The 23,268-nt window shown below is 62.3% G+C and overlaps 1 protein-coding gene across 1 annotated transcript; it reads left to right on the top strand.

Annotated features, from left to right (window-relative positions):
- Nucleotides 1-3,606: 3,606 nt before the first annotated feature.
- Nucleotides 3,607-21,773, top strand: NR1I3 (nuclear receptor subfamily 1 group I member 3). Its single transcript, XM_030542536.1, has 8 exons — nt 3,607-3,881; nt 6,692-6,822; nt 9,448-9,629; nt 12,255-12,490; nt 13,105-13,250; nt 14,296-14,412; nt 15,161-15,266; nt 19,891-21,773. The coding sequence occupies exons 1-8, from the start codon at nt 3,694-3,696 to the stop codon at nt 20,018-20,020; spliced, it is 1,236 nt and encodes a 411-aa protein (XP_030398396.1). The 5' UTR covers nt 3,607-3,693; the 3' UTR covers nt 20,021-21,773.
- The last annotated feature ends 1,495 nt before the right edge of the window (nt 21,774-23,268 follow it).

Raw genomic sequence — 23,268 nt, 5'->3', positions numbered from 1 at the left:
TGATGGCATCTTCATCATCTGGACTCATGGGAAAGAGTCTCTGTAAAAATTCCACCACGATTTCAACAGCTTCCACCCCACTATCAACCTCAGCCTGGACCAATCTACACGGGAGGTCCACTTCTTAGACACTACAGTGCAAATAAGTGATGGTCACATTACCACCACCCTATACTGAAAACCTACCGACCGCTATACCTACCTTCATGCCTCCAGCTTCCATCCCGGGCACATCACATGATCCATTGTCTACAGTCAAGCACTGAGGTACAACCGCATCTGCTCTAACCCCTCAGACAGAGACCAACACCTACAAAATCTCCACCAAGCATTCTCAAAATTACAATACCCACATGAGGAAATAAGGAAACAGATCAACAGAGCCAGACGTGTACCCAGAAGCCTCCTACAGCAAGACAAACCCAAGAAAGAAACCAACAGGACTCCACTGGCCATCACATACAGTCCCCAGCTAAAACCTCTCCAACGCATCATCAGGGATCTACAACCCATCCTGGACAATGATCCCACACTTTCACAGGCCTTGGGTGGCAGGCCAGTCCTCGCCCACAGGCAACCTGCCAACCTGAAACATATTCTCACCAATAACTGCACACCGCACCATAGGAACTCTAGCTCAGGAACCAATCCATGCAACAAACCTCGATGCCAACTCTGCCCACATAACTACACCAGCGACACCATCACAGGACCTAACCAGATCAGCCACACCATCACCGGTTCATTCACCTGCACATCCACCAATGTAATATACGCCATCATATGCCAGCAATGCCCCTCTGCTATGTACATTGGTCAAACTGGACAGTCACTACGGAAAAGGATAAACGGACACAAATCAGATATTAGGAATGGCAATATACCAAAACCTGTAGGAGAACACTTCAGCCTCCCTGGCCACACTATAGCAGACCTTAAGGTGGCCATACTGCAGCAACAGCCATACTGCAGCCAAACATTCCCACTCCCAAGGGGCTGAGAGGAGACAACCCATGAACCATTGTGATGAGGCTTGGATATGGAAGTGAGCAGGGCCAGCTATGTACTGAGAGAGCTAGGTCACTAGAGGGATAGATGGGGCTGGATGGAGATAAATACTGGGGTGTATGGGGATAATAAAAGGGTGTATGGGGATAGAGCAGGAGTGGGCAAACTTTTTGGCCTGAGGGCCATATCAGGGTTGCAAAACTGTATGGAAGGCCGGGTAGGGAAGGCTGTGCCTCCCCAAACAGCCTGGCCCTCGCCCTCTATCTGACCCTTCCCACTTCCCATCTCAGACTGCCCCCCTTAGAACCCCTCAACCCCCCCTCCTCCTTGTCCCCTGACCACCCCCTCCTGGGACCCCACCTCCTATCCGCTCCTTGACTGCTCTGACCCCTATCCACACTCCTGCCCCCTGACAGGCCCCACAGGACTCCCATGCTTATCCAACCCCCCATTCCCATTCTTCGATCGCCCCCCCCAAACTCTGCCCCATCCAACCATCTCCTGCTCCCTATCCCCTGACTGCCCCCCTGGGAACCCTTGCCCCTTAATCCAACCCCCCGGCCCCCACCCCCTAACCATGCCACTCAAAGCAGCATGTCTGGCAGCCGTTCCGCCTGGCTGGAGCCAGATACACTGCCGCGCTGCCCTGCAAGAGCGCACCGCTCCGCTGCCCAGAGTGCTGCCCATGTGGCAGCGTGGCTGTGGGGGAGAGGAGACAGCGGGGGAGGGGCAGGGGGCTAGCATCCCTAGCCGGGAACTCAAGGGCCAGACAGGATGGTCCAGCGGCCTGCAGGCCATAGTTTGCCCACTTCTGGGATAGATGGTGGAGGTGTGTGTATGGGGATAGAAGGGGGATGTATGGGGGGGATGGGGATAGATGGGGGGTGTATGGGGATAGATGGTGGTGTCTGGGGATAGCCAGAGTAGTGTATGGGGATAGAAGAGGGTGTATGGGGATAGATGGGGGGGTATGGGGATAGAAAGATGGGTGTTTGGGGTGAGCCAGAGGGGTGTATGGGGATAGAAGAGGGTGTCTGGGGATAGAAGAGGATGTCTGGGGATAGGCAGAGGGATGTATGGGGATAGAAGAGGCTGTCTGGGGATAGATGGGGTGTATGGGGATAGATGGGGGGTATGGGGATAGATGGGGGGTATGGGGATAGGCAGAGGGGTGTCTGGGGATAGAAGAGGGTGTCTGGGGATAGATGGGGGGTATGGGGATAGATGGGGTGTATGGGGATAGATGGGGAGTATGGGGATAGGCAGAGGGGTGTATGGGGATAGAAGAGGGGGTATGGGGATAGACGGGGTGTATGGGGATAGGCAGAGGGGGGTATGGGGATAGAAGAGGGTGTCTGGGGATAGATGGGGGGTATGGGGATAGATAGGGGGTATGGGGATAGGCAGAGGGGTGTATGGGGATAGAAGAGGGAGTATGGGGATAGATGGGGTGTATGGGGATAGATGGGGAGTATGGGGATAGGCAGAGGGGTGTATGGGGATAGAAGAGGGGGTATGGGGATAGACGGGGTGTATGGGGATAGGCAGAGGGGTGTATGGGGATAGGCAGAGGGGTGTATGGGGATAGAAGAGGGGGTATGGGGATAGAAGAGGGTGTCTGGGGATAGATGGGGGGTATGGGGATAGATGGGGGTATGGGGATAGGCAGAGGGGTGTATGGGGATAGAAGAGGGTGTCTGGGGATAGATGGGGGGTATGGGGATAGATAGGGTGTATGGGGATAGAAGAGGGGGTATGGGGATAGACGGGGTGTATGGGGATAGGCAGAGGGGTGTATGGGGTAGTTGAGGGATAAAAGATGGATTCCCTGCAGAACATACTCAGCTGTGGCAGCAGGAGCTGGCCACTCGCCAGGCTGATGCGTTGGCAGCAGTGTTCCAGAGGCAGCAAGACACAGGGCACTGTGGCTGCACTGCAGAGGTGGTGGCCGGTGGAGCTGCCGGAGGGTAACTGGGGGCAGAGAAATGCTGTAACTGAGAGTGTTGCCCCCTGCTGGCAGGTCCTGCCTGTTCTGTAGCCCCCGTGGCGGGAGATGGCCCTGGAGAGGCCCGGTTCACTTGGTAGAAGATCCCCCATGGGTAGGTGACAGGTGGTGGGGCCATCTGACCATTGCCATCTGCTGCCCCCCTAGCTGGCGTTGGCAGTTCCGGTGACTCCCGGCCCAGTGGCACAGAAAAAAGCTCCCCTTAGCGTGCTGTGGGGCATGGACTTCCAGGGACCCCGGCAAAGGCTGGACGCAGTCCTAGTAGAACTTGATACAGGGTCTCCCCAAACCCACTCGTCCAGGCTTTGAGAGAAACAACATCTCTGTGTGTGTCTGCATGAATCAGGGGTTATCCTACCACCCACTACCACAGTACAACCGACAGCAACAGCTAATTTGTCGTGTGACTGCACAATGCCTGCAGAAGCATAAACAACGGGCTCCACTGGGATCTGCGGGGGGCTGTCCCTGGGGAAGGGAGGGTGGAGGAGGAATGGGGCCCACGGATGGGGAGCCGTCTCCTGGGGGAGGGCCAGGAGCCCAGGCTGGACTGGCCCCTATGGAAAGACCACATGGCATGGTCTGACCTGGGCCGTCCCTGTGCTGGAGCCTAGGCCTGTCGTTGACTCTCCTCTCCCCACAGCAGCTTGCCCGTGGGTGCCTGGGGGCCAGGAGCTGCCATGCTCAGCCCCTCTGATAGGGAGAGCAGCAGCAGCAGCAGCAGCCCCAGCGTGCTGAGCCTCGGGGCCGGGAGCAGGGAAGACGGGGAGCCAGAGGGAGAGGAGAAAATCTGTGCTGTGTGCAGAGACCGAGCTACCGGCTACCACTTCCATGTCATGACCTGCGAGGGCTGCAAGGGCTTCTTCAGGTGAGAGCCCCCTTGGTGCCATCATCCTGCCAACCTCCAACCCCCTGTCCTGGGCTTTTCCACCCCATGGGGCTGGCAAGGATAAACGCTGCCTCCTATTGGCGCTGCGCAGGCAGGGCACTGCCCTGGGTCACACTCAACACCCCTCAGAACAAGGAGGGTTGGGGGGGGGTTGTGCACTCGTGTGTGGGGGGTGCACAGGGTATGTGTAGTGTGTAATGGTGTTCTTATGTGCTGGGGGGGGAAGTGTGCAATGAGATGTGTGTGCATGGAGGGGTTTGACCGATATTGCAACTGCATGCAGCATCTCAGGGAACCGTGCTGTATCCAGTTTATGAATGGTTGCTGTAGCTTTGCACCCAGGGATTGGAGCAGCTCCATGGGGGAAGGTTACCCAGGAACTAAAAATAGCGGTGTGGGGAGGTGATTCCTACAGCCCCGCGACTCTAAACAGCTCTGGAGAGGTACCTCCCTGGGGTGGTTTGCAGAGACTAATTTAGGCCAGGGCAGTCACAGAGGACAAAGGAAGAAGGTGCTTTGTTAAGGCTGTTTCAGGTCTGAACCTTGCTGAAAGGTTGGAAAGGCAGCCGAGCCAAGCCTGTCTGGTTAGTGCATGTGCACAGCTCTTTCTCACCGTTACCCTTCCTCTGGAATGCTTTTGTCCTTCAGATACATGTGCTCTGCTGGGGGAAGGCTGGGGGGTCACTGGTAACACTGTCTTTGGAGAGAAAGCATGATGCGGGTGCTGCCTTGCTGGGGATGTCACAGTGTAAGGCAGGGGGCTGCAGTCTTAAAGTGTTGCTCAGGAAGGAGTGAGATGGGTCTCGGCCCACGTGAGGTGATGGCTGGGAGCTGGAAGCCTCAAGAAAATGCCCTCGAGGGGCCACAGAGGGGGAATACAGCTGCAGTTACCCTCAACTGTGACGGGGTGTAGTGTGCAAGGTGTATGTGTAAACTGGTGTGTCTATAAGGGATGCGTGAGTAGGTTGTGGATGTGCATATTTGGGGTGCGCATTGGGATGTCTATGTGGGTGCGTATAGGGTGTGTCTGTGCGCGGGGGTATATGAGGGGAGTGTACATTGGGATGTGGGGTATCCGTATACTGGAGTGTGCAGGAGTGTGTTATGCACTGGTGTGTGTATATCGGGAGTGCGCATTGGGATGTATATGTGGATGTGTACACAGGTATGCGTATGCATTAGGGGGCATGTGTGTATAGCATGTCTGTGCATTGGGATGGGGATGGGTGGGTGCGGTGCGTGTTTGTGTGCACACAGGCAATGCCCTGGCTCAGTGGCTGCTGTGTCCAGCCCTTATGGCAGCTGTCCTGTGGCTGTGCCGTCCTATGGCTCAGAGCCGATCATGTGCTCGCCTTCATGGGCGTTTGCTGCTGCCGACCCCAGGTTTATCTCAGCTGATGCCCAGGCGAGTACAGCTGTGGCAGTGACGCAGGGTGCAGCTGCGATGCTCTGCCAGGCGCGACTCCCACCCCCGAGTTTCAGGGAGCTGGAGCTAATACCCCTCTTGATTCAGGACCAGCCAGGCGAGGTGCCCAGGTCTTCACACTGAACTGGGGGCCTCACCTGCTGCCTCCTGCAGCTGCCAGCCTGAGACACGTGCCAGGCCTGATGGGCAGCAGCATCCCTGCACAGCTAACCAGGGTAACTCCCTCCTGCACAGTACTGCCGGGACCTGATACCCACACAGCACTCCCTACTGTGCCTCCACCCTGCTCCCTGCAGCACAGTGCCATCGCTGGCTGTGCAGGGCGAGTGCCCCTTCTGCTCCCTGCAGCACCGTGTCCCCAGTGCCATGCTAAGCTACTTGCACCACTTCTTGCAGCATGCTGCACATTCCTTTGGGGTCTCCCATCCCCCTGCCCCAGAGTGACTGATTCGTTGTGAGGCTTATTCTCAGAGAAAGGTGTTGGGGTTTCAAGGCTTTGGGGCATTTTTAATGTTTGTGGCTTCTCCTCCATGCAGGGAAGAAACAGTTCTAGACACCCTGGTTCAGCCAGATGGGCTTGTCCCGGGCATTGCAACTAACTGGGACAACCAATGCCTGAGATGGCTACTGGGGGCAGGGCCCAAAGCCTCTTCACCATGGCTTCTTGCAGCACCATTTACCACGCTGTGTGCTTGTGTGTGTGAGCGCGCGCACGCATAGCCATCTGTCTGTTTGTGTGTGCTGGAATAACCATCTGTGTGTGTGACAGCAAGCAGAGGAGGTGTGGGCCTACCCATCTACATAGGGGGCAGATCTCAGGGAGGGGGCAGAAATTGGCACAGCCCAACGTGTTGGCATGTTACATGTCTGTGTTGCTCAGTGCCTGGGCCAGCACCCCCCACCCAGGCACACAGACATGGCGGCCCTGTGCCAGGAGAAGCGTAGCTCGGACAGTTTGGTGAAGAGGAAGTCAGAAGCCGGCTTCCCCAGCTCTATCCCACAATGCAGTGCCTCGCAGCTGGAAATGACCCAGAAGCCCCCGCTCCTAGCAAGGGTGCTGGGCATTGGGTTGGACGTCCCTGTGCCTGGATGGGCGGGGAGCAGGAGCGGGCTGTGCTGTGCCTGGGAGGGATGCAATGCTGCATGGAGCAGGCTGGGGATGAAGCCAGCAGAAGGCTGGGAGGGGATGGCGGGTTGCTGAGGAGTGCCAGGATAGCCTGCCTGAGTTGCTCTGAGCCTTGCGGTGCCAGGTTCCAATAGGTCGCTCGCTTGGGGCTCTCACTGTGTGGGGAGGAGGGCTCTCTGACCCTTTCCCAAGGCAGGGGGTGTCTCCTGCCCCCCAAACCCTGCCCCTCTTTTGCAGGCGGTCGATCAGCAAGGGCGTGTGCTTCACCTGCCCCTTCACCCGCAACTGCACCATCACCAAAGCCAAGCGCCGGCAGTGCCAAGCCTGCCGCCTCCAGAAGTGCCTGGCTGTGGGCATGAGGAAGGACAGTAAGTAAGGGCTTGGCTCCCCGCCCTCCTGCGCTGGTATCTGGTCCTGGGGAGGCTGGCAGGGGAAGCGCAAGGTCTGTTCTCCCCAGGACATCGGCACTCAGGGACTATCTGTGCTGTAGCCTTGTCAGAATGGGGGTGCTCCTCACTGGGCTTAGGCAACTTCTGTTGATGAACTCCCCGGCAGGGGGAATGCCAGGCTACAGGGGTGCAGGATCGGTGCTGTGTGGGGATCCCAGCTGGCAGGGCGCTGGGCTGGCCTGGTTCCGTGCAGGGGGTCCCAGCTGACAGGGCCCTGGTCTGCTGCTGTGCAGGGGGTCCCAGCTGGCAGGGCGCTGGGCTGGGTTGGTGCCGTGCAGGGGGTCCTGGCTGGCAAGGCACTGGGCTGGTGCCATGCAGGGGGTCCCAGCTGGCAGGGCGCTGGGTTGGTGCCATGCAGGCGGTCCCGGCTGGCAGGGCCCTGGGCTGGGCTGGTGCCGTGCAGGCGGTCCCGGCTGGCAGGGCCCTGGGCTGGGCTGGTGCCGGTGCCGTGCAGGGGTCCTGGCTGGCAGGGCCCTGGGCTGGGCTGGTGCCGTGCAGGGGGTCCCGGCGGGCAGGGCCCTGGACTGATGCCATGCAGGGGGTCTCGGTTGGTAGGGCCCTGGGCTGGACTGGTGCCATGCAGGGGGTCCCGGCTGGCAGGGCCCTGGGCTGGACTGGTGCCGTGCAGAGGGTCCGGCTGGCAGAGCCCTGGGCTGGGCTGGGCTGGTGTCGTGCAGGGGGTCCCGGCTGGCAGGGCCCTGGGCTGGGCTGATGCCATGCAGGGGGTCTCGGCTGGCAGGGCCCTGAGCTGGGCTGGTGCCGTGCAGGGGGTCCCGGCTGGCAGGGCCCTGGGCTGGGCTGGGCTGGTGCCATGCAGGGGGTCCCGGCTGGCAGGGCCCTGGGTTGGTGCCATGCAGGGGGTCCTGGTTGGTAGGGTCCTGGGCCGGGCTGGTGCCGTGCAGGGGGTCCCGGCTGGCAGGGCCCTGGGCTGGGCTGGTTCTGTGCAGGGGGTCTCGGCTGGCAGGGAGCTGGGCTGGGCTGGTTCCGTGCAGGGTGTCTCAGCTGGCAGGGCGTTGGGCTGGGCTGGTTTCGTGCAGGGGGTCCCGGCTGGCAGGGCCCTGGACTGGGCTGGTGCCGTGCAGGGGGTCTCGGCTGGCAGGACACTGGTCTGGCCTGGTGATGTGCGAGGTGTCCCAGGTCACTGGTGCCTAGTACTCACCCCTTGTTGCCCCCCAGCAGCATCCCTGCTGGTAACAGCAGAGCCACTCAGCCACTCTCTGCTGCATCTGCTCTGTCCCCATCCCCACCAGCACCTGGCAGGGAGGGAGAAGAGGATCAAGCCATCAGCAATGTGGGGAACGCAGGGGCCTTGGTGCGTCACCCAGAGGAGTAGCCCCTGTGTCACTGGGTGCTGGGCAGATAACCTGCTGGGGGGACTGGGCAGATAGCTCATTGGGAGGCTGTGTGGATAGCTCGCTGGGGGGGACTGGGCGGATAACCCCCTGGGGGGGACTGGGGGCTGTGTGGATAGCCCACTGGGGGGGCTGCGTGGATATCTCGCTGGGAGGGCTGGGCGCTGGGTGGATAGCTTGCAGAGGGGGTTTGGAGGCTGCATGAATAGCTCCCTGGGGGGGCTGGGAGCTGCCTGGATAGCTCGCTGGGGGGCCGGATGGATAGCTCGCTGTAGGGGGGCTGGGGGGCTTTGTGCTTCCCCTGTGGAGCAGCCAAGGTCTCTGATTTGCAGCGATTATCCGCTATCCAGTAATGGCTCTGGAGAGTCTGCCTGCCTGGCCCCGAGCCCCCGGCCCATGCAGCCCCAGCTCAGAGAAGGTGGCTGGTGCCCCTGATGTGTTTAAAGCCACCCTGTCTGGTGGGGGCAGCATTGGCCTCCTGGAGAACTGTCCCGTAGCAGTGGGGGGGGGGTGGCTCCTGGTGGAAGTGACTCTCCTGTCCTTACTCTGGTCACTCCTGAGCGCCTGGCTAACACACGCTGCCTGCAAATGCCACGAGCACCCAGGTTTGTAAAGCCACAAGGCCATACCCCTTCCTCCGGGACTCACAGCACCCTAGCATGCTGCAGTTTAAACACATCAGGAGCACCTCTTGAGAGCTGGAACCCAGGAGTCTGGACTCCCAGGCACCTGCTCTGCACACTAGACCCCTCTCCGTCCCAGAGCCAGCAAGGGAACCCTGGCAGCCTAGTTTCAGCCTCACTTTTTACCCACTAGACTCCTGTTCTTTTCTGGCTGACAGCAGGGGCTGGTTGGGGTTTCTTCCTGGCTCTAGGGTGAACCCAGGAGTCCTGACTCAGCCCTGCTCCTCCACCACTCTCCCCTCTATACCCCTCTCCAGCCCAGAGCTGGGATTAGAATGCAGGAGCCCTGGCTCCCAGTCCCTGCTCTCCCACTAGGCCCCGCTCCCTCCAGCCAATTTGGTCATGGAGCAAAGGCAGATAGTAGAGCCCACGGCCAGGGCAGCGCCATATCGAGCTCCCCAGGCTCTTGGGTGGGGCTGAGGGAGAGGAAGCTGGGAGGCGTCTGTCAGCGTGGGCCTGGGAGCTGTTGCTGGGGCCAAGCCCCTTACCCCTGCCTCATGGCCTGGCAGTGATCATGTCAGAAGAGGCTCTACAGATGCGCCGGGTCCTGCGGAAGAGGAAGCAGCAGGAGCGGGAGCCGGCGGGGGAGCCGGCAGAGCTGACAGAGGAGCAGGAGCAGCTCATCAGCATCCTCATCGAGGCCCACAAGAGGCACTTCGACTCTGGCTTCTCCCAGTTCGCGCATTGCCGGGTAAGAACCCCCACCGCAGCATCCCCTGCAGGCACCAGGGCAGCCACTGCCCCCTGAGCCACAGCCCCGCTGGAACCAGCCCCCCATACACCAACCCAGCTCATCCCAACCATCCTCCTCCCTTGCAGGCACTGAGCAGCCACTGCCTCCCAAGCCACAGCCCCGCTGGAACCAGCCCCCCCATACACCAACCCAGCTCATCCCAGCCATCCTCCCCACTCACAGGCACTGGGGCAGCCACTGCCCCCCGAGCCACACCCCCTCTGGAACAAGCCCCCCATACACCAACCCAGCTCATCCCAGCCATCCTCCCCCCTTGCAAGCACTGGGGCAGCCACTGCCCCCCGAGCCACACCCCTGCTGGAACCAGCCCCCCATACACCAACCCAGCTCATCCCAGCCATCCTCCCCCCTTGCAAGCACTGGGGCAGCCACTGCCCCCCGAGCCACACCCCTGCTGGAACCAGCCACCCATACACTAATCCAGCTCATCCCAGCCATCCTCTCCACAGGCACTGGGGCAGCCACTGCCCCCTGAGCCACACCCCTGCTGGAACCAGCCCCCCATACACCAACCCAACTCATCCCAGCCATCCTCCCCACTCACAGGCACTGGGGCAGCCACTGCCCTCCGAGCCACACTCCCATTGGAACCAGCCCCCCCATACACCAACCCAGCTAACCCCCAAGCCCACTGGGCTGGCCACCACCCACAGAGCCACACCTCTGCTGGAACCAGCACACTGATCCAGCTCGACCCCAGCCTCTGCCTGCCCAGCCCCATCATCACAGCCTAGGCAGGTAAGGGGGTGGGGGCTGTTCAGACCCTTCTCCCCCCTACTGGGGTTGTAAGCAAAACAGCTGGGGCAGAACAGCTGCCATTGGCTGAGTCACATGCTGGGATTCCTGCTCCCTGATTGGATCAGGCTGGTTACTGGGCCACGGGCTTGCATAGGTGAAGTTTCACACCTGCCAGGGCTTCAGTCTGTTCTCCCCATAGGGTGCCCCCAGCCCCTCCACCTCCCCTATTCCCCTTCCCTCCTGCCCCCTAGCCCACCTCTCCCCAGCCCCTCCCCCCCTCCTGTCCCCAGCCCACCCTCCTGCCCCCTAGCCCACCTCTCCCCCAGTACTCTGCCCCACCCCCCCTCCTGCCCCAGCCTGCCTCTTCCCCCCATGCCTCCCAGCCCACCTCCCTCCCAGTACTCTGCCCCACCCTGTCCCTCCCTCTCTCCTGCCCCTAGCCCCTCCACTTCCCCTCTCCCTCCTGCCCCCTAGCCCACCTCTCCCCCAGTACTCTGCCCCACCCCCCCTCCTGCCCCCAGCCTGCCTCTTCCCCCATCCCTCCCTCCTGCCTCCCAGCCCACCTCCCCCCCAGTACTCTGCCCCATCCTATCCCTCCCTCTCTCCTGCCCCTAGCCCCTCCACTTCCCCTCTCCCTCCTGCCCCCCAGCCCACCTCTCCCACAGTGTTCTGCCCCACCCTATCCCTCCCTCCTGCCCCCAGCCCCTCCCCTCTGCCCCACCAGCCCACCTCTGCCCCAGCCCACCCCTCTCTCCTGCCCCCTCAGCCCATCTCCTTCCCCTCTGCCCCCCACCTTCCTTGCCTCCAGCCCCCACATCTCCTCCTTGCCACCCCACTCCATCCCTCCCTCCTGTCCACATCCCCTACCACTACCCCATCCCAGCCAGGGGAGGGCTTAGGCTGCCCTGGGCAGAGCCTGCAATTCCTGTGGGAAGGGAAGATGAACAGAGACATGGCCTGGGCTGCTCTGATCCCAGCAGGGCTCCCAACCCGGTGGGAGCAGCCACGTGTCTGCACCATCCTTGCTCCTGCCCAACTGCACCTGCATCTGCAGCGTCTGTACTTGCGGATCCTGGACATGCAGTTCTGACCCCCCAGGTTTGAGCTCAGCCCTGAGGGAGGCCTCGGCAGAGGACCCCCAGCCACTCTGTGGAAGCGGCGTTAGGGTTTGTAAACAGGGGCAGCTCTAGGCACCAGCAAAGCAAGCACCTGCTTGGGGCGGCAGGGATCCAGCATAGGAGCTGAGAACCAACAAGGGGCTCTGGGAGCTGTAGTTCCTTGGTTAGCTCCCTGTCTATATAGCCAGCCCTGGAGCAGGGAAAGAACTACATTTCCCAGCATTCCCTTGGCCACTACCAACTGGAAAGGAAGGAAGCGAGTTACCAGTGACCCAGGGCTGCTGCGGAAGGAGGGTGCAGGTGGGGGCGGGGGAGAGCCCAGAGCTGGGGTGGGGGAGGGCACTGGTTGGGGGAAAGGGGGAAGCCCAGCGCTGGGGCGGCAGGGGGTGCGGGTAGGGGGGAGAGCCCAGGGCCGAGGCAGCAGCGGAGTGTGACGGGGAGACCAGGGCTGAGACGGGGGGCAGCCAAATTTTTTTTTGCTTGGGGCAGCAAAAAAACCTAGAGCGTAAACCATGGCGTATGCGGGGCTGCACCCCGCCGGGGTGTGGGGATTGGGGCAGGTGTACCCAGCAGTCCAAGGCTCAGCTGTATTGCAGGGCAATGCACCAGGGGCTCGCCACACCCCAGAGCCAGCCGCCTCTCCACAGGGTCAGGGCCACTGACAACAGCAGCATTACGTTTCTGACTGGGGCCTCTGTCTCCCCAGCCTCCGGTGCGATTGTACATCCACAGCCTGAGCCCTCAGAACCCACAAGAGCCCAGGGTTCCCCATGTCCTGCAGGGGCTCTCCCAGCCTGAGGAGGGCGGCCCTCTGGCCCCCATGCAGAGCCTGCCAGGGGACATGCTGCCTGACATCTTCTCCATGCTGCCCCACTTTGCCGACCTCAGCACCATCCTCATCCAGCAAGTGATCAAATTCGCCAAGGAGATCCCAGCCTTCAGGTCAGCATGGCTGGGCTCCCACACGCCGGGGAGCTGGGTGGGCATGGAGGGCAATGGAGGGCAGGCGGCTCAAACTGCCTGGCTGGAGGGGGAGTGGGAAACGGGAGCTGAAACCCTGAGAGTGACAGGCCTAGCTCAGCACAGCTAGCACCTGCTTTACCCCGCTCCTACCCCGCGCACCTCCGATAGCCCCACCTTGCTGCATCCCTCCTGTACCCCTCAGCCCTGCCCTGCTGCATCCCTCCTGCACCCCACCCCGCTCAGCTGCATCCATACAGCACCCTGCACCCTCAGCCCTGCCCAGCCACATCCCTGCTCCCCAACCCCCCTCAGCCCCACCCTGCTGCCCCCTGCACCCCCAGCCCCACCCTGCTGCATTCATGCTCCCACCCCCCATCTCCAAGCCCTACCCTGCCTCATCCCTGAGGTCCCCAGTCCCTGCTCCCTCTGTACCCCAGTGTACCCCCACCCCCTGAAACCTGCTAAGCCCAGCCCCCGCAGGGTCCCTCCCCCACCCCATTTTGCACATGGCCTATGGCCCTGCTCTGTCCAGCTGCTCCCAGCCTAGGTTCCTGGCCTGCTCTCACGCTCTCTCTCTTGCTCTCTCCGGGAAGGAGTTTGCCGATTGATGACCAGATCTCGCTTCTCAAAGGCGCCACTTTGGAGATCTGCCAGATCCAGTTCAACACAGTCTTCAACGAGGAGACCAAGGTCTGGGAGTGCGGCCAGCACTGCTACACCATCCAAGACGGCGCCCTGGGTGAGTCCCTCTGACGCAAGGGGCTGGCCCAACTCCCCCACGTTCTCTCTACTTCTAGCCTCCAGTGTCCCCCACAGGGGCTCCCACGGCCCGGGCTAGGGGAGTCCTGCAAGGGAATGTGGGCTGCCATGCCCAGAATCCCCTGACAAGAACAGTGGTTCCCCCTGCGCCCCGTCGCAGCACTATGCCCTTGCCCAGGGCCGGCTCCAGGCCACAGCGCGCCTTGGGGCAGCATGCCACGGGGGGCGCTCTGCCGGTTGCCGGGAGGGCGGCAGGCGGCTCCAGTGGACCTCCTGCAGGCATGCCTGCGGAGGGTCCGCTGGTCCTGTGGCTCCGGTGGAGCATCCGCAGGCACGCCTGCGGGAGGTCCATCGGAGCCGCGGGACCACCGGACCCCCTGCAGGGAAACCTACGGGAGGTCCACCGGAGCCGCGGGACCGGCGAGTGGCAGAGCGCCCCCGACGGCGTGCCGCCGTGCTTGGGGCAGCGAAATTGCTAGAGCCGGCCCTGCCCTTGCCTATGGGGAACCCACCCCTGGGCTGGCAGGAGGGGCTGGAATAGTGACTGACACAGCTACAGCCCTGCACCGCACAGCGCCAAGCAGTGACTGAGCACCGACACTGTGGAAATGCTAGACGTGCAGCCCCCGAGGACTTCGCTGCGGCAGGACATACGGGGCACAGGATCGCTGCCCGCTGCGACATGGGTGAGATCAGGTGGTCTGAGGACGTTTCCCAAGGCAGGGCCAGGCTAGGAGCCCTGGGGCCCGTATCCCAGGCAGAGGTGGAAGAGCCATGTCCTACCGCCCCAGCCACGCTCAGTCTTGGTGTGCTATGAGCTGCCTGCTTCTCTCTGTGCTTCCCGAGGCTGCAGTCCCCGAGGAGCTGGGCCTTCCCCACCCTGTCCTGTCCTGCAGTGCAATGTACCTCTCCTATCCGCCGCCCCCACCCCACGACTTCCCCAGGCCCTGGCATGCTGGCAGCTGAGCTTGGAGCCCTGGGCCAGCCAGCGCAGCTCCCCCATCACCCCTCATCTCTGTCTCCAGCTGGGTTCCAGCAGATCTACCTGGAGCCGCTGCTCAAGTTCCACATCAGTCTGAGGAAGCTGAGGCTGCACGAGGCCGAGTACGTCCTGCTGCTGGCCATCGCCCTGTTCTCGCCTGGTGAGCCCTCCCCCAGCCCCCACCACGGGCTCCGAGACACTCCCCCAACCTTGCCACCACGATGGGCACTGATCTCCCCCAGCCCCCACCATGGGCTCGGAGGCCCCCCCTAACCTGGCAACCATGATGGGCACTGAGCCCCCACGTCCCCCTCAGGCTCCAGGTCCCCCCGCAACTTGCCCCACACACCCGGCCCCCACCACGGGCTCTGAGCCACCCCCAAACCTGTCCCCCACCATGGGCGCTGAGCTCCCTGGCCCGGCCCCCACCATGGGCACTGAACCCCCTGGCCCGGCCCCCATCATGGGTACTAGCACCTTCCCAGCCTGAAGGGCTCAGAGCCCCCCCAGCCTTTACTACAGACACTCAGCTCCTACCCAGCCCCAAAACAGGCACCGAGTCCCATATCCAGCCTCCCATCCTGCTCCTCCTATGGGCACTAACAAGGTGGGGTGCCGAGCCCCCTGCCCAGCCCTCCCACCCTGCACCACCCCAGTGGGACAGTGCGATGGCACATAAGGGCATATCCATGGCCCCATCATTTGACCAGTGGAAGTCACTGTGCCTGTGAGCAGGGGGTGGGCACTGAACCCCCCCAACTCCAGGGCTTGCACTGTCTGCACAACAGGGTAACTCCCGCCCGTGGGCTTCCTGCACTGAACCCCCCACATACACGCAGGTCCCCCGACCCCAGGGTACGTGGCCTCTGCTCTGCCTGCACACTCATGCCAGGGCTGCCTTCCCCCAGACCACCCTGGCATCACCCAGCGCCACACCGTCGACCAGCTGCAGGAGAAGATGGCTCTCACGCTGAAGAGCTACATTGACCAACGGCACCCGCTGCCCGAAGGCAGGTGAGCAAGGGACCCCCTGTCCTGGGTCCACAGGCTGGGTGCCACGTCCTTGCTTCTTACCAGTCCTTGGAGGTGCCAGTCAGTGTGTGCCAGACCACCCGGGGCCACGTGTCTCCACAGGGGCAGGCCACGTGGCCTCTCCGCCTCTAAGACTGAGCCCCAGGCCCCTTACTCCACCCTGTGAGCTCTGCCCAGCTGAGCCAGGCTCCTGGGCAGAGACGTTCCCCTCTTCCTCAGGGAGCTGGGCACCTCGACCACACTCGGAGCCTCTCCCAGCCAGAGCAGGTTTATTGGTACCCTGGAGCATGGAACGGGGAGGCCTTAGGTAGCCCAGAGCAACCCAGGGGAAGAGACAGGCCACGTGGGCCAACATCAGGCTCTGCTCCCTGTGCCTGTGTGTGACCCCGGGCCCAGTTCTTCTTCCCAGCCACCTCCTGCTGTCTCCCCCATTGTCTTCCTGCTGAGTTCATGCCTCCAGCGCCTGCTGGGAGCCACCCACTGACAATGGCAGGGGGTTCCATTGGCTCTCCAGGGTCCCAGCCAGCTCTTAATTGCCCACCTATGTCACCCCAGGCAGCTTCCTCATGGCTCGGACTCTTTACATGCAGGGCAGAGCAACACCACACCTGGAGGGAAACTGAGGCACGTAGTGGCATTATAAAAATATTACCAAAATTCCCATATTCTTCCCCTCCCGACCCCGCAAGGGCAGGTGAGTGAGAGCCTCTCACTAGCTTGACTAGCGAAGCTGAGGCAGGAGGGGGCTCCTGGTGGGAACAGGGCCCAAAGCACTGAGCAGCCCAGCAGGGGGGCACTCACTACCACGGCCCAGAGAAGGGCAGGGAGAGCCCTTCCTGGAGCCTAGCCAGGTACCCAGCCCATCTCTGGGATGTCTGGGTAGGCTTTGTCCTCACTCATGCCCGGGAGAGATCTTCCCCCCGCAGGGCTGGTGACTGAGGGATTTGGAGGGCAGATGAGGGGACCCAGGGCCCTGATGCAGGGTCACGTGGCTGAGCTGGGAATTGAACCCAGCTGTCCTGGGGCCCAGCCACGTGCCCCGCCCGCTAGCCCTTGCAGTGTCCTGCTGAAGGGGTGGGATCAGAGCGAACCCATGTGTCCTGGGCCCAGCGGGTGCAGCGAGCAGCCCAGGGAGGGAGGCCAGAGGCAAAGCCTCTGCCCATTGCCTGGATGTCCAGGCTCTCCCGGGAGCTGGGGCAGCTGGCACCTGCAGGGGTCACACTGATATGTGCAGGCAGCGGGAACAGAGCACTGGCCCATGGGAGCCCTGGCAGGGGCTCCAGGATGTGGCAAGGCCTGGGGCCCAGGGCCACAGGGACTGATTGTTCAGAGCTCCTGTGTCCTTGGTGCCATGTTCCCCCGGGACCTGGCAGTGACACCCATCCATTCAGCGGGCTGGGAGGCAGCAGGCCGGGGCCAGGGCAGAGGGTCCCACCATGCCCTCTGGGCCTAGGGTGCAGAGCTGAGCGCTCGGGAGGTCCAGGCAGAGAGGATTGTGGGAACTGTCACTGTGAAGTGGCTGGGTTCACTGCATCGCCAATGGCTCCAGTCTCCCCAAGCGTCTGCACCCCCAGGGGTCTGGCCACGCTACCTTCCCCTCTTGGGGGGATCCCCCCCACTCAGCCCAGAGCCCTAGGTCCCAGCAGGCTCCACTGGGGGCGGCCCCTGCTGCCACCCCCCTCCGGGAGCTGTGACTGAGGCTCGCTAGGACCATCAGAGCTTCCTTAGCAGAACCCAGCAGAGAAATGGACCCTAAACCATGGAAAAGTCTGTGCGGGCCTGTGTTGCACAGAGATCTGGGGCAGCCCTGGCTTGCTGCCCCCCCCCCCCGCCCCAAATCTGGGGGAAATGAGGCAGTCCTGGCTTGCCCTCTCCCTCCCCTCCCCCCTGCCCTGAGTCTGGGGGAGCTGAGGCAGGTCTGGCTTGTCCCCCAGTCCTGAGGCTGTGGGAGCTTATTTCTGTGCAGTCCCTCGCATGGTCCTGTCTCTGTGCTCTGAGCCGCTTCAAAGCGCTGGGGGTGGTTCTCATGTCCAGCTCTGGAGTCTCTCTCCTGGAAGTCAGTCCCCCAGCTGCTCCCCCAGGACAGGGAAAACTTTGACCCCTCTGTGATCGCTCACGTATCTGCACGCGCAGACACTGCACACCGATGCAGCCACACATCGATGCCCAGCACCCGGAAATCACTCACTCGTGCACACACAAACACACAGCTACTTACACTTGCACTCACAACTTAACACAACTGTACACACACACGCACATCACAGCCATTTAAGAGTACATCTCCCATGGTCATCCGTGTGCAGCTGCTCACATGACACACCTTGCAACGCACCTACTTGTGTAACCTTCGTGGCAGGTGGAGCCGGCAGCAACCAGGGCTGGGTTCAATATCTAGGGGTTTCTTTTCAACAACAGAACACAGAACCAGCTCGAACCCCCACCCAGTAACACCACCCCATGGGCGCCTCTATTTCCCCACTCACAAGCACAGTGTCTGTGTGTAGAAAAGAAACTTTTAATGACAGGAGGGAAGTGACCCGACATAAATTAGGGAAAATGCCACAAGCAGGATTCATAACCATAAAATTGTCAGCAGGACACTCACCCCAGAGTGCATGGGGCAGAGCCTTTCACCTCATGTCCTTGAGTTCTACAACCAACAGTTCCTTTTCTGTGCTCCCCTCTGCTCCCTCCCCAGACCCCACTCACAGGGGTGCTGTCTCGAATCAGTGAGGACCCAGGGTTCAGAGGTGCATCTTGGTGCTCTGCTATCAGCTGCTTCTGCCAGCTACCCACCCAGGACCGGCGCTAGAGTTTTGAGCGCCCTAGGCGGACAGCAATTTCGCCGTCCTGTGCGCTGGTCCCGCGGCTCCGGTGGAGCTGCCGCAGTCATGTCTGCAGGAGGTCCACCGGAGCTGCGCGAGCAACCAACCATCCGCAGGCACGACTGTGGTAGCTCCACGGGAGCTGCCTGCCGCCCCCTCCGGACACCCTGGACTGCTGGCTGCCGCAGCGGCGCCCTGACCCAGGGTCAGTGCGCCTCCGCGGCAGCCGGCAGCCCGGGGTTTCCCTGGGCCAGGGGACCCCCGCCCCTGGGCTGCCGGCTGCTGGGGCAGCGCCCTGACCCAGGGGACACCCTGGGCTGCCGGCTGCCGCGGAGGTGCCCTGACCCAGGGGACACCCTGGACTGCCGACTGCCGCGGAGGTGCACTGACCCAGGGGACACCCTGGGCTGCCGGGGCGGCGCCCTGACCCAGGGGACACCCTGGACTGCAGGCTGCCACAGAGGCGCCCTGACCTGGGTGACCCCCTGGGCTGCCGGATGCCGTGGAGGCGTCCTGACCCAGGGGACACCCTGGGCTGCTGGCTACCGCCGGCAGCTGACTCCCTCTCTGTCCCAGCAGCAGCGGCTGCTCAACCTTTTAAAAAAAAATTGGGGGCACTTTTTGGCGCCCTAGGCAACCGCCTAGTCCGCCTAAATGGTTGCACCGGCCCTGTACCCACCTTCTGCTGCCATCTGCCTCTCTGCTGTGGCCTCTGTAGGTTAGTCTCTTGGTGATATTTGAGCTCTCAGCCGGCTGGGTAGAAACACTGCTCCACCATAAGGGATGTCTGCTCTTCTTGGGTACTTAAAATAACAAAAGGCTCCTGATGGAGCCTAGTGAGCTCTGTCTTTGAACAGTGAGGAGAAACACCAGACCAGAGACCCTTAGGAAGACACCACATCTCCTAGCTAAAACACCTGTCCTCACCCTTCTGACTTTCCCAGGGCTCAGGCCTTCCAGCCCCTGGCTTAGTGAGTTCCTTTGAGCTGAAGATAACAACATTGATAATGACATTTCGCTGGGTAACCCAACACCAGCCACAGCTGGTCACTGGGAGCTCCACAACTCTCTGCTGGACACCTACGCACAGTAGGTGTGTTCATGGAAATACAGTTTGCTCCTGAAGTCTTTCCCCATCCCCAGCTAGCAGTCAGGGGAGGGCTCATTCAGACCCTGCTTACACTTGTGTGCACAAGGCCTTATCACTACTAGCCAGCCCCCCCTCTGCCCCAGCCAGCCAGAGGTTGGTTTGCCTTTGGGCAGCTGGAAGCAAAAGGAGTAGCTAGGGAAGGAGTGGGCTCCTTGTCCGGGGGGTAGCTAGGGAAGGAGTGGGCTCAGCCTGGGAGCCCCTCTCCCCAGTGGGGCCCAGCCAGCTCCCATCCAAGGGGCAGCTGCTTGGCCCAAGGGTTTTCAGTCTAGCCTCCTGCCCCTCTGTGTTCCAGCCACATGCACCTCCTGTGAAACAGACCATTGGGGTAGGGGGATGGGAGTCAGGTCAGGACTCCTGAGCTGTAGTTCCAGCTCTGGAGGGAAGTGGGGTCTAGTGGGTTCATAGCAGAGGGGCTGGGAGTCAGGGCTCCTAGGTTCTGTTCCTGACCCTGGGCATAGATAGGTCCCTTCCCCCTCACGTGCCTCAGTTTCCCATCTCCTACCCAGGCTGTGTGGAATGGAGTCCTGGAGTAGGGGTAAGCTGTTCCTGCCATGGCACAAAGCAACTGCTGGGGCAGGCAGGCGCCATGGCCACAGAGGGGGCTGACACTCAGCTCCTTCTGCCCCAGGCTCCTCTACGCAAAGCTGCTCTTGCTGCTGACCGAGCTGCGGACACTCAAGGTGGAGAACACACGGCAGATCCTGCACATCCAGGACCTGACCGCCATGACGCCGCTGCTCTCCGAGATCATCAGCTAGAGCCTGGAGTCAGGACCTGCTGGCTGGCCTGGCCTCCCTCGCTGGGGCCAGGATCCCACTGGACCAGGGGCCCCCTGGCTGGAGTGGGTACCCTACTGGACAGGGCCTCCCCTCGGTGGGACTGGGACCCCACTGAACCGAGCCCCCCTCACTGGGGCTGGGACCCCACTGGACTGGGCCTCCCCTTGCTGGGGCTGGGACCCCCCTGGACCAAGCCCCACCTTGCTGGGCTGGGACCCCGCTGGACCGGGAACCTCCCCCCAGCTACTTTCCAAGCCCATCTGCTGCCCCCCAGGAGCTCAAGGACTCCTCGGCTGAGCCCTGCAGCTGGATCCAGCTGCCCGATCTTGTTGCTCCTGGCTTGTCGATCCTCTCCCCTCCACTCAGCAAATCCAACCCGCTCTCAGCTCCGGGGACCTGGGCTGGCTGTGGCTCCGAGGAATCAAAACCAACCCCTTGGCTCAGCTGAGCCCCTGCCCAGCCAGCACCGCTTGTGCAGAGCAGCCCAGGGACACGGCTGAAATGGGCCAGAACCAGCCTGCGTCTGGACCAGATATGAGCCTGATGCTTGAGCCCAGGTAGGCCCAGATGTTGGACGCTGCAGCCAGGCAGGGGTGGGACTGGGCATGTGGCCATTCGGTTCCACCTGCAGCCTCGGGGGCTCTAGCCCGTCTGCCCAGTGTCACCTTGGGCCAGCGTCTGCACCAGAGTCTAGCCAGGCCCAGCGCTGGGAGCAGGAGCACTGGGTATGGCTGAGAGTGAGACACCAGGTGGGAAGGGGAGTGACACCCACGAGTGGGGCAGACCCTGTGATTCTCCAGGGCCTGCTCTCAGCCCAGTAGGCAGCGTGGAGCTGCCCACTGCCGCTCACATGCCTAGAGGGGCACCCAGCCCAGGATGTGCCAGCGCCTGCAGCCAGCCTGGCAAGACAGCCTGGTATGAGGCCTGCATCCCCCAGCCCTGTGTGGGGCCTGCCCTTCAGCCCCCCAACCCTGACCCTTGCCTCTGTGTGGGGCCTTCCCCCTGGTCCAAAGCCTGTGCCTTGGCAGTGCCCCACCCCAGCACTGCCTCCTGCCCTATACAGAGCCTGCCCCCCTCCATACAGGGCCTGGCCCTCAGCCCTGCCCCATCCCACAGGGAATGCCCCCCTCAGTCCTGCCCCCCCAATTCAGGGCCTGCCCCTTGACCCTGCCCCACCCTAGGACAAGATCAGCCTGCTGGCCACACAGGATTGACCCTTTTAAATGGGAAAACTGAGGCACCAAGCAGTGCTGTGACTTGAGCCTCTGGCTGTTGGTTTCTCAGCCTGGCTCTGCTCCCAAGGGCCGTGGCTCTAGCTGCCAGGAGCCCAAAAGTGCTGCCAGCGTAGCCGAGAGGGGCCCAGCTGGGGAGCCAAGGAGATCACGCCCATTTGCCCGGCTGCCCTTCTAGGGTGGACAAGGTCGTATTGGCTGGGTCCCTCGTGGCCCTGGACATGGGGAGGGTATTTGTTTGAGGCCTGTTGCTGGAGTTGTGAGTGCTCAGCGTAGGCCAGTGCCCAGAGGTCCTGGGGTCAGAGGGCACAGAACCCAGGTGTCCTACCTGTCCCAGGTGCGGCCGTTTACTCCAGCGAGGCGCTCCCAGTGTGTGTGGGGCGGGGGGGGGCGGCACCGACGCCAGCTTTACCTGGGCCTCAGTAACCCGCCCTTCACCATGCGTGGCGATGTTGTGTCACCCCTGCCGCAGACGCTTTCCCCTCCCTCAGCCATGCACACCTGGGCCACAGCTCCATGGCTGTGTCTGGGGGCTCACGAGGGGCTGGGCTGCTGGCACGGACGTGGCACTGTGGCTCCTGGGGGCATAGCTCAGGGAGGCACATGAGGGGCTGGGGGTGGGGGTAGGGCCATGGTGCCTGGGACACTTTTGTCACTAGCACACTTTAGGGGCCAAATTAAAGCCTTATTTATTTATTCACTCTCCTTGTGTCTCTGATGGGGGGCACACCCCCTCCTCACTCCCAGGGCCCACCTACACCTGACAGCCACTCCTGTGGGGCAGTGATGGTGCACGCCAGGCGCCTGCTTGGGGGGCACGGGTGGGGGAAGCATTGAAAACATGGTCTACTCCTGGCACACCTCATTCATCCCCCTCTCTGTCAGGCCCCCCACCCAGTGCAGGGCCATTCTCCCCATTGTACAGGGAGAAACTGAGGCATGGGGATGGGACCTGCCCAAGGGTACCCACAGGTGTCCTGGCTCCCTGGCCCAGGATTCAATTGGTCTGTTAGTGTCACTGTCTCCCCCTACACGCACTCCCAGTCAAACGGCCTGCTGGGGTAGCATGGCTGGGGACACCCTCCTCGCTCCCAACTCTGTCTCCTCCCCTCCCCAGGTGCAAGGCCTCCCTCTCCCTAAGCACCTTTCCCTGGCAGTCTCCTCACCCCCACTGGCTCTCTGTCCTTGGTCACTGCCCTCCTGATTTCTGTCCCTGACCCCCGCCCCTGCTCCCCCCCATTACTGCCCTCCCACTCCCCTCCAGTCACTGACGCCCACCCGGCTCCACTCTGCTGAGCCAGTGCCGCCTCAGGGCGCGGCGCAGCCGGATGCTGGTCCCAGAGCCAGGCCTGGCCTGCAGGAAGCCCGAGACATTGAGCAGAGCCCATCCCTGCCCCTGAGCAGCTCTTGAGCCAGTGGGGGGAGAAGGGGAGCCCAAGTAGTGCCCAGGTTGCAGGGGTGCGCGCTGGGCAGCGTGTGGCTGTGCAGTGGGATGGGGCTGTGGTTGCGTGTGCAGCTGGGGGGGTTCATGGAAGTGTGGGTAGCGGGGGGTTATCCTTTGGGGGGAGGGGCTGGCACTGCCACTGCCATGCCCTGCACCTGGGGCACTGGGCACTGGCTGACTGCACGTGACAGTTTTTCCCTAGGGCAGACGGGGCCCAGCTCCCTCCCTGGTGAATGGGCTGGCAGCAGCCGCTGGTTTGGCTCCGTCGCGCCGTTCCCCACCCACATGCACAACCGGGCACTCGCCCAGCAATTGCCTATGGGGACACACACCGGGCCCTGGCCCCACTGCCCCCCGCAACACACACACACAAAGTGGGCACACAGCCGTGGCTGGAAGGAGTCAATGCTGCCGCCTGCCACTGGGGGCCAGCCGTGCCAGCTGAGCCATGGTGCCTGGGGCAGCCAGAGGGGGATGTAGGGACAAGGCCTTCCCCGGTGTCCGGTGGGGATGCAGGAGGCCATGCAGGTGGGAGCTTGGGCACATGGCCA

The sequence above is a fragment of the Gopherus evgoodei genome, chromosome 24, assembly GCF_007399415.2.
Source record: "Gopherus evgoodei ecotype Sinaloan lineage chromosome 24, rGopEvg1_v1.p, whole genome shotgun sequence".
In the NCBI taxonomy this organism is placed as follows: Eukaryota; Metazoa; Chordata; order Testudines; family Testudinidae; genus Gopherus; species Gopherus evgoodei.
This window is presented reverse-complemented; position numbering and strand designations above follow the sequence as displayed.

What these genes read in the sequence shown, in the direction of transcription:
- NR1I3 (XM_030542536.1), top strand. Translation starts at nt 3,694, where the DNA reads ATGCTCAGCCCCTCTGATAGGGAGAGCAGCAGCAGCAGCAGCAGCCCC. An exon ending in GGCTGCAAGGGCTTCTTCAG is followed by an intron (nt 3,882 to 6,691) that starts GTGAGAGCCCCC and finishes CCTCTTTTGCAG; the next exon opens with GCGGTCGATCAGCAAGGGCG. An exon ending in AAGGAGATCCCAGCCTTCAG is followed by an intron (nt 12,491 to 13,104) that starts GTCAGCATGGCT and finishes CTCTCCGGGAAG; the next exon opens with GAGTTTGCCGATTGATGACC.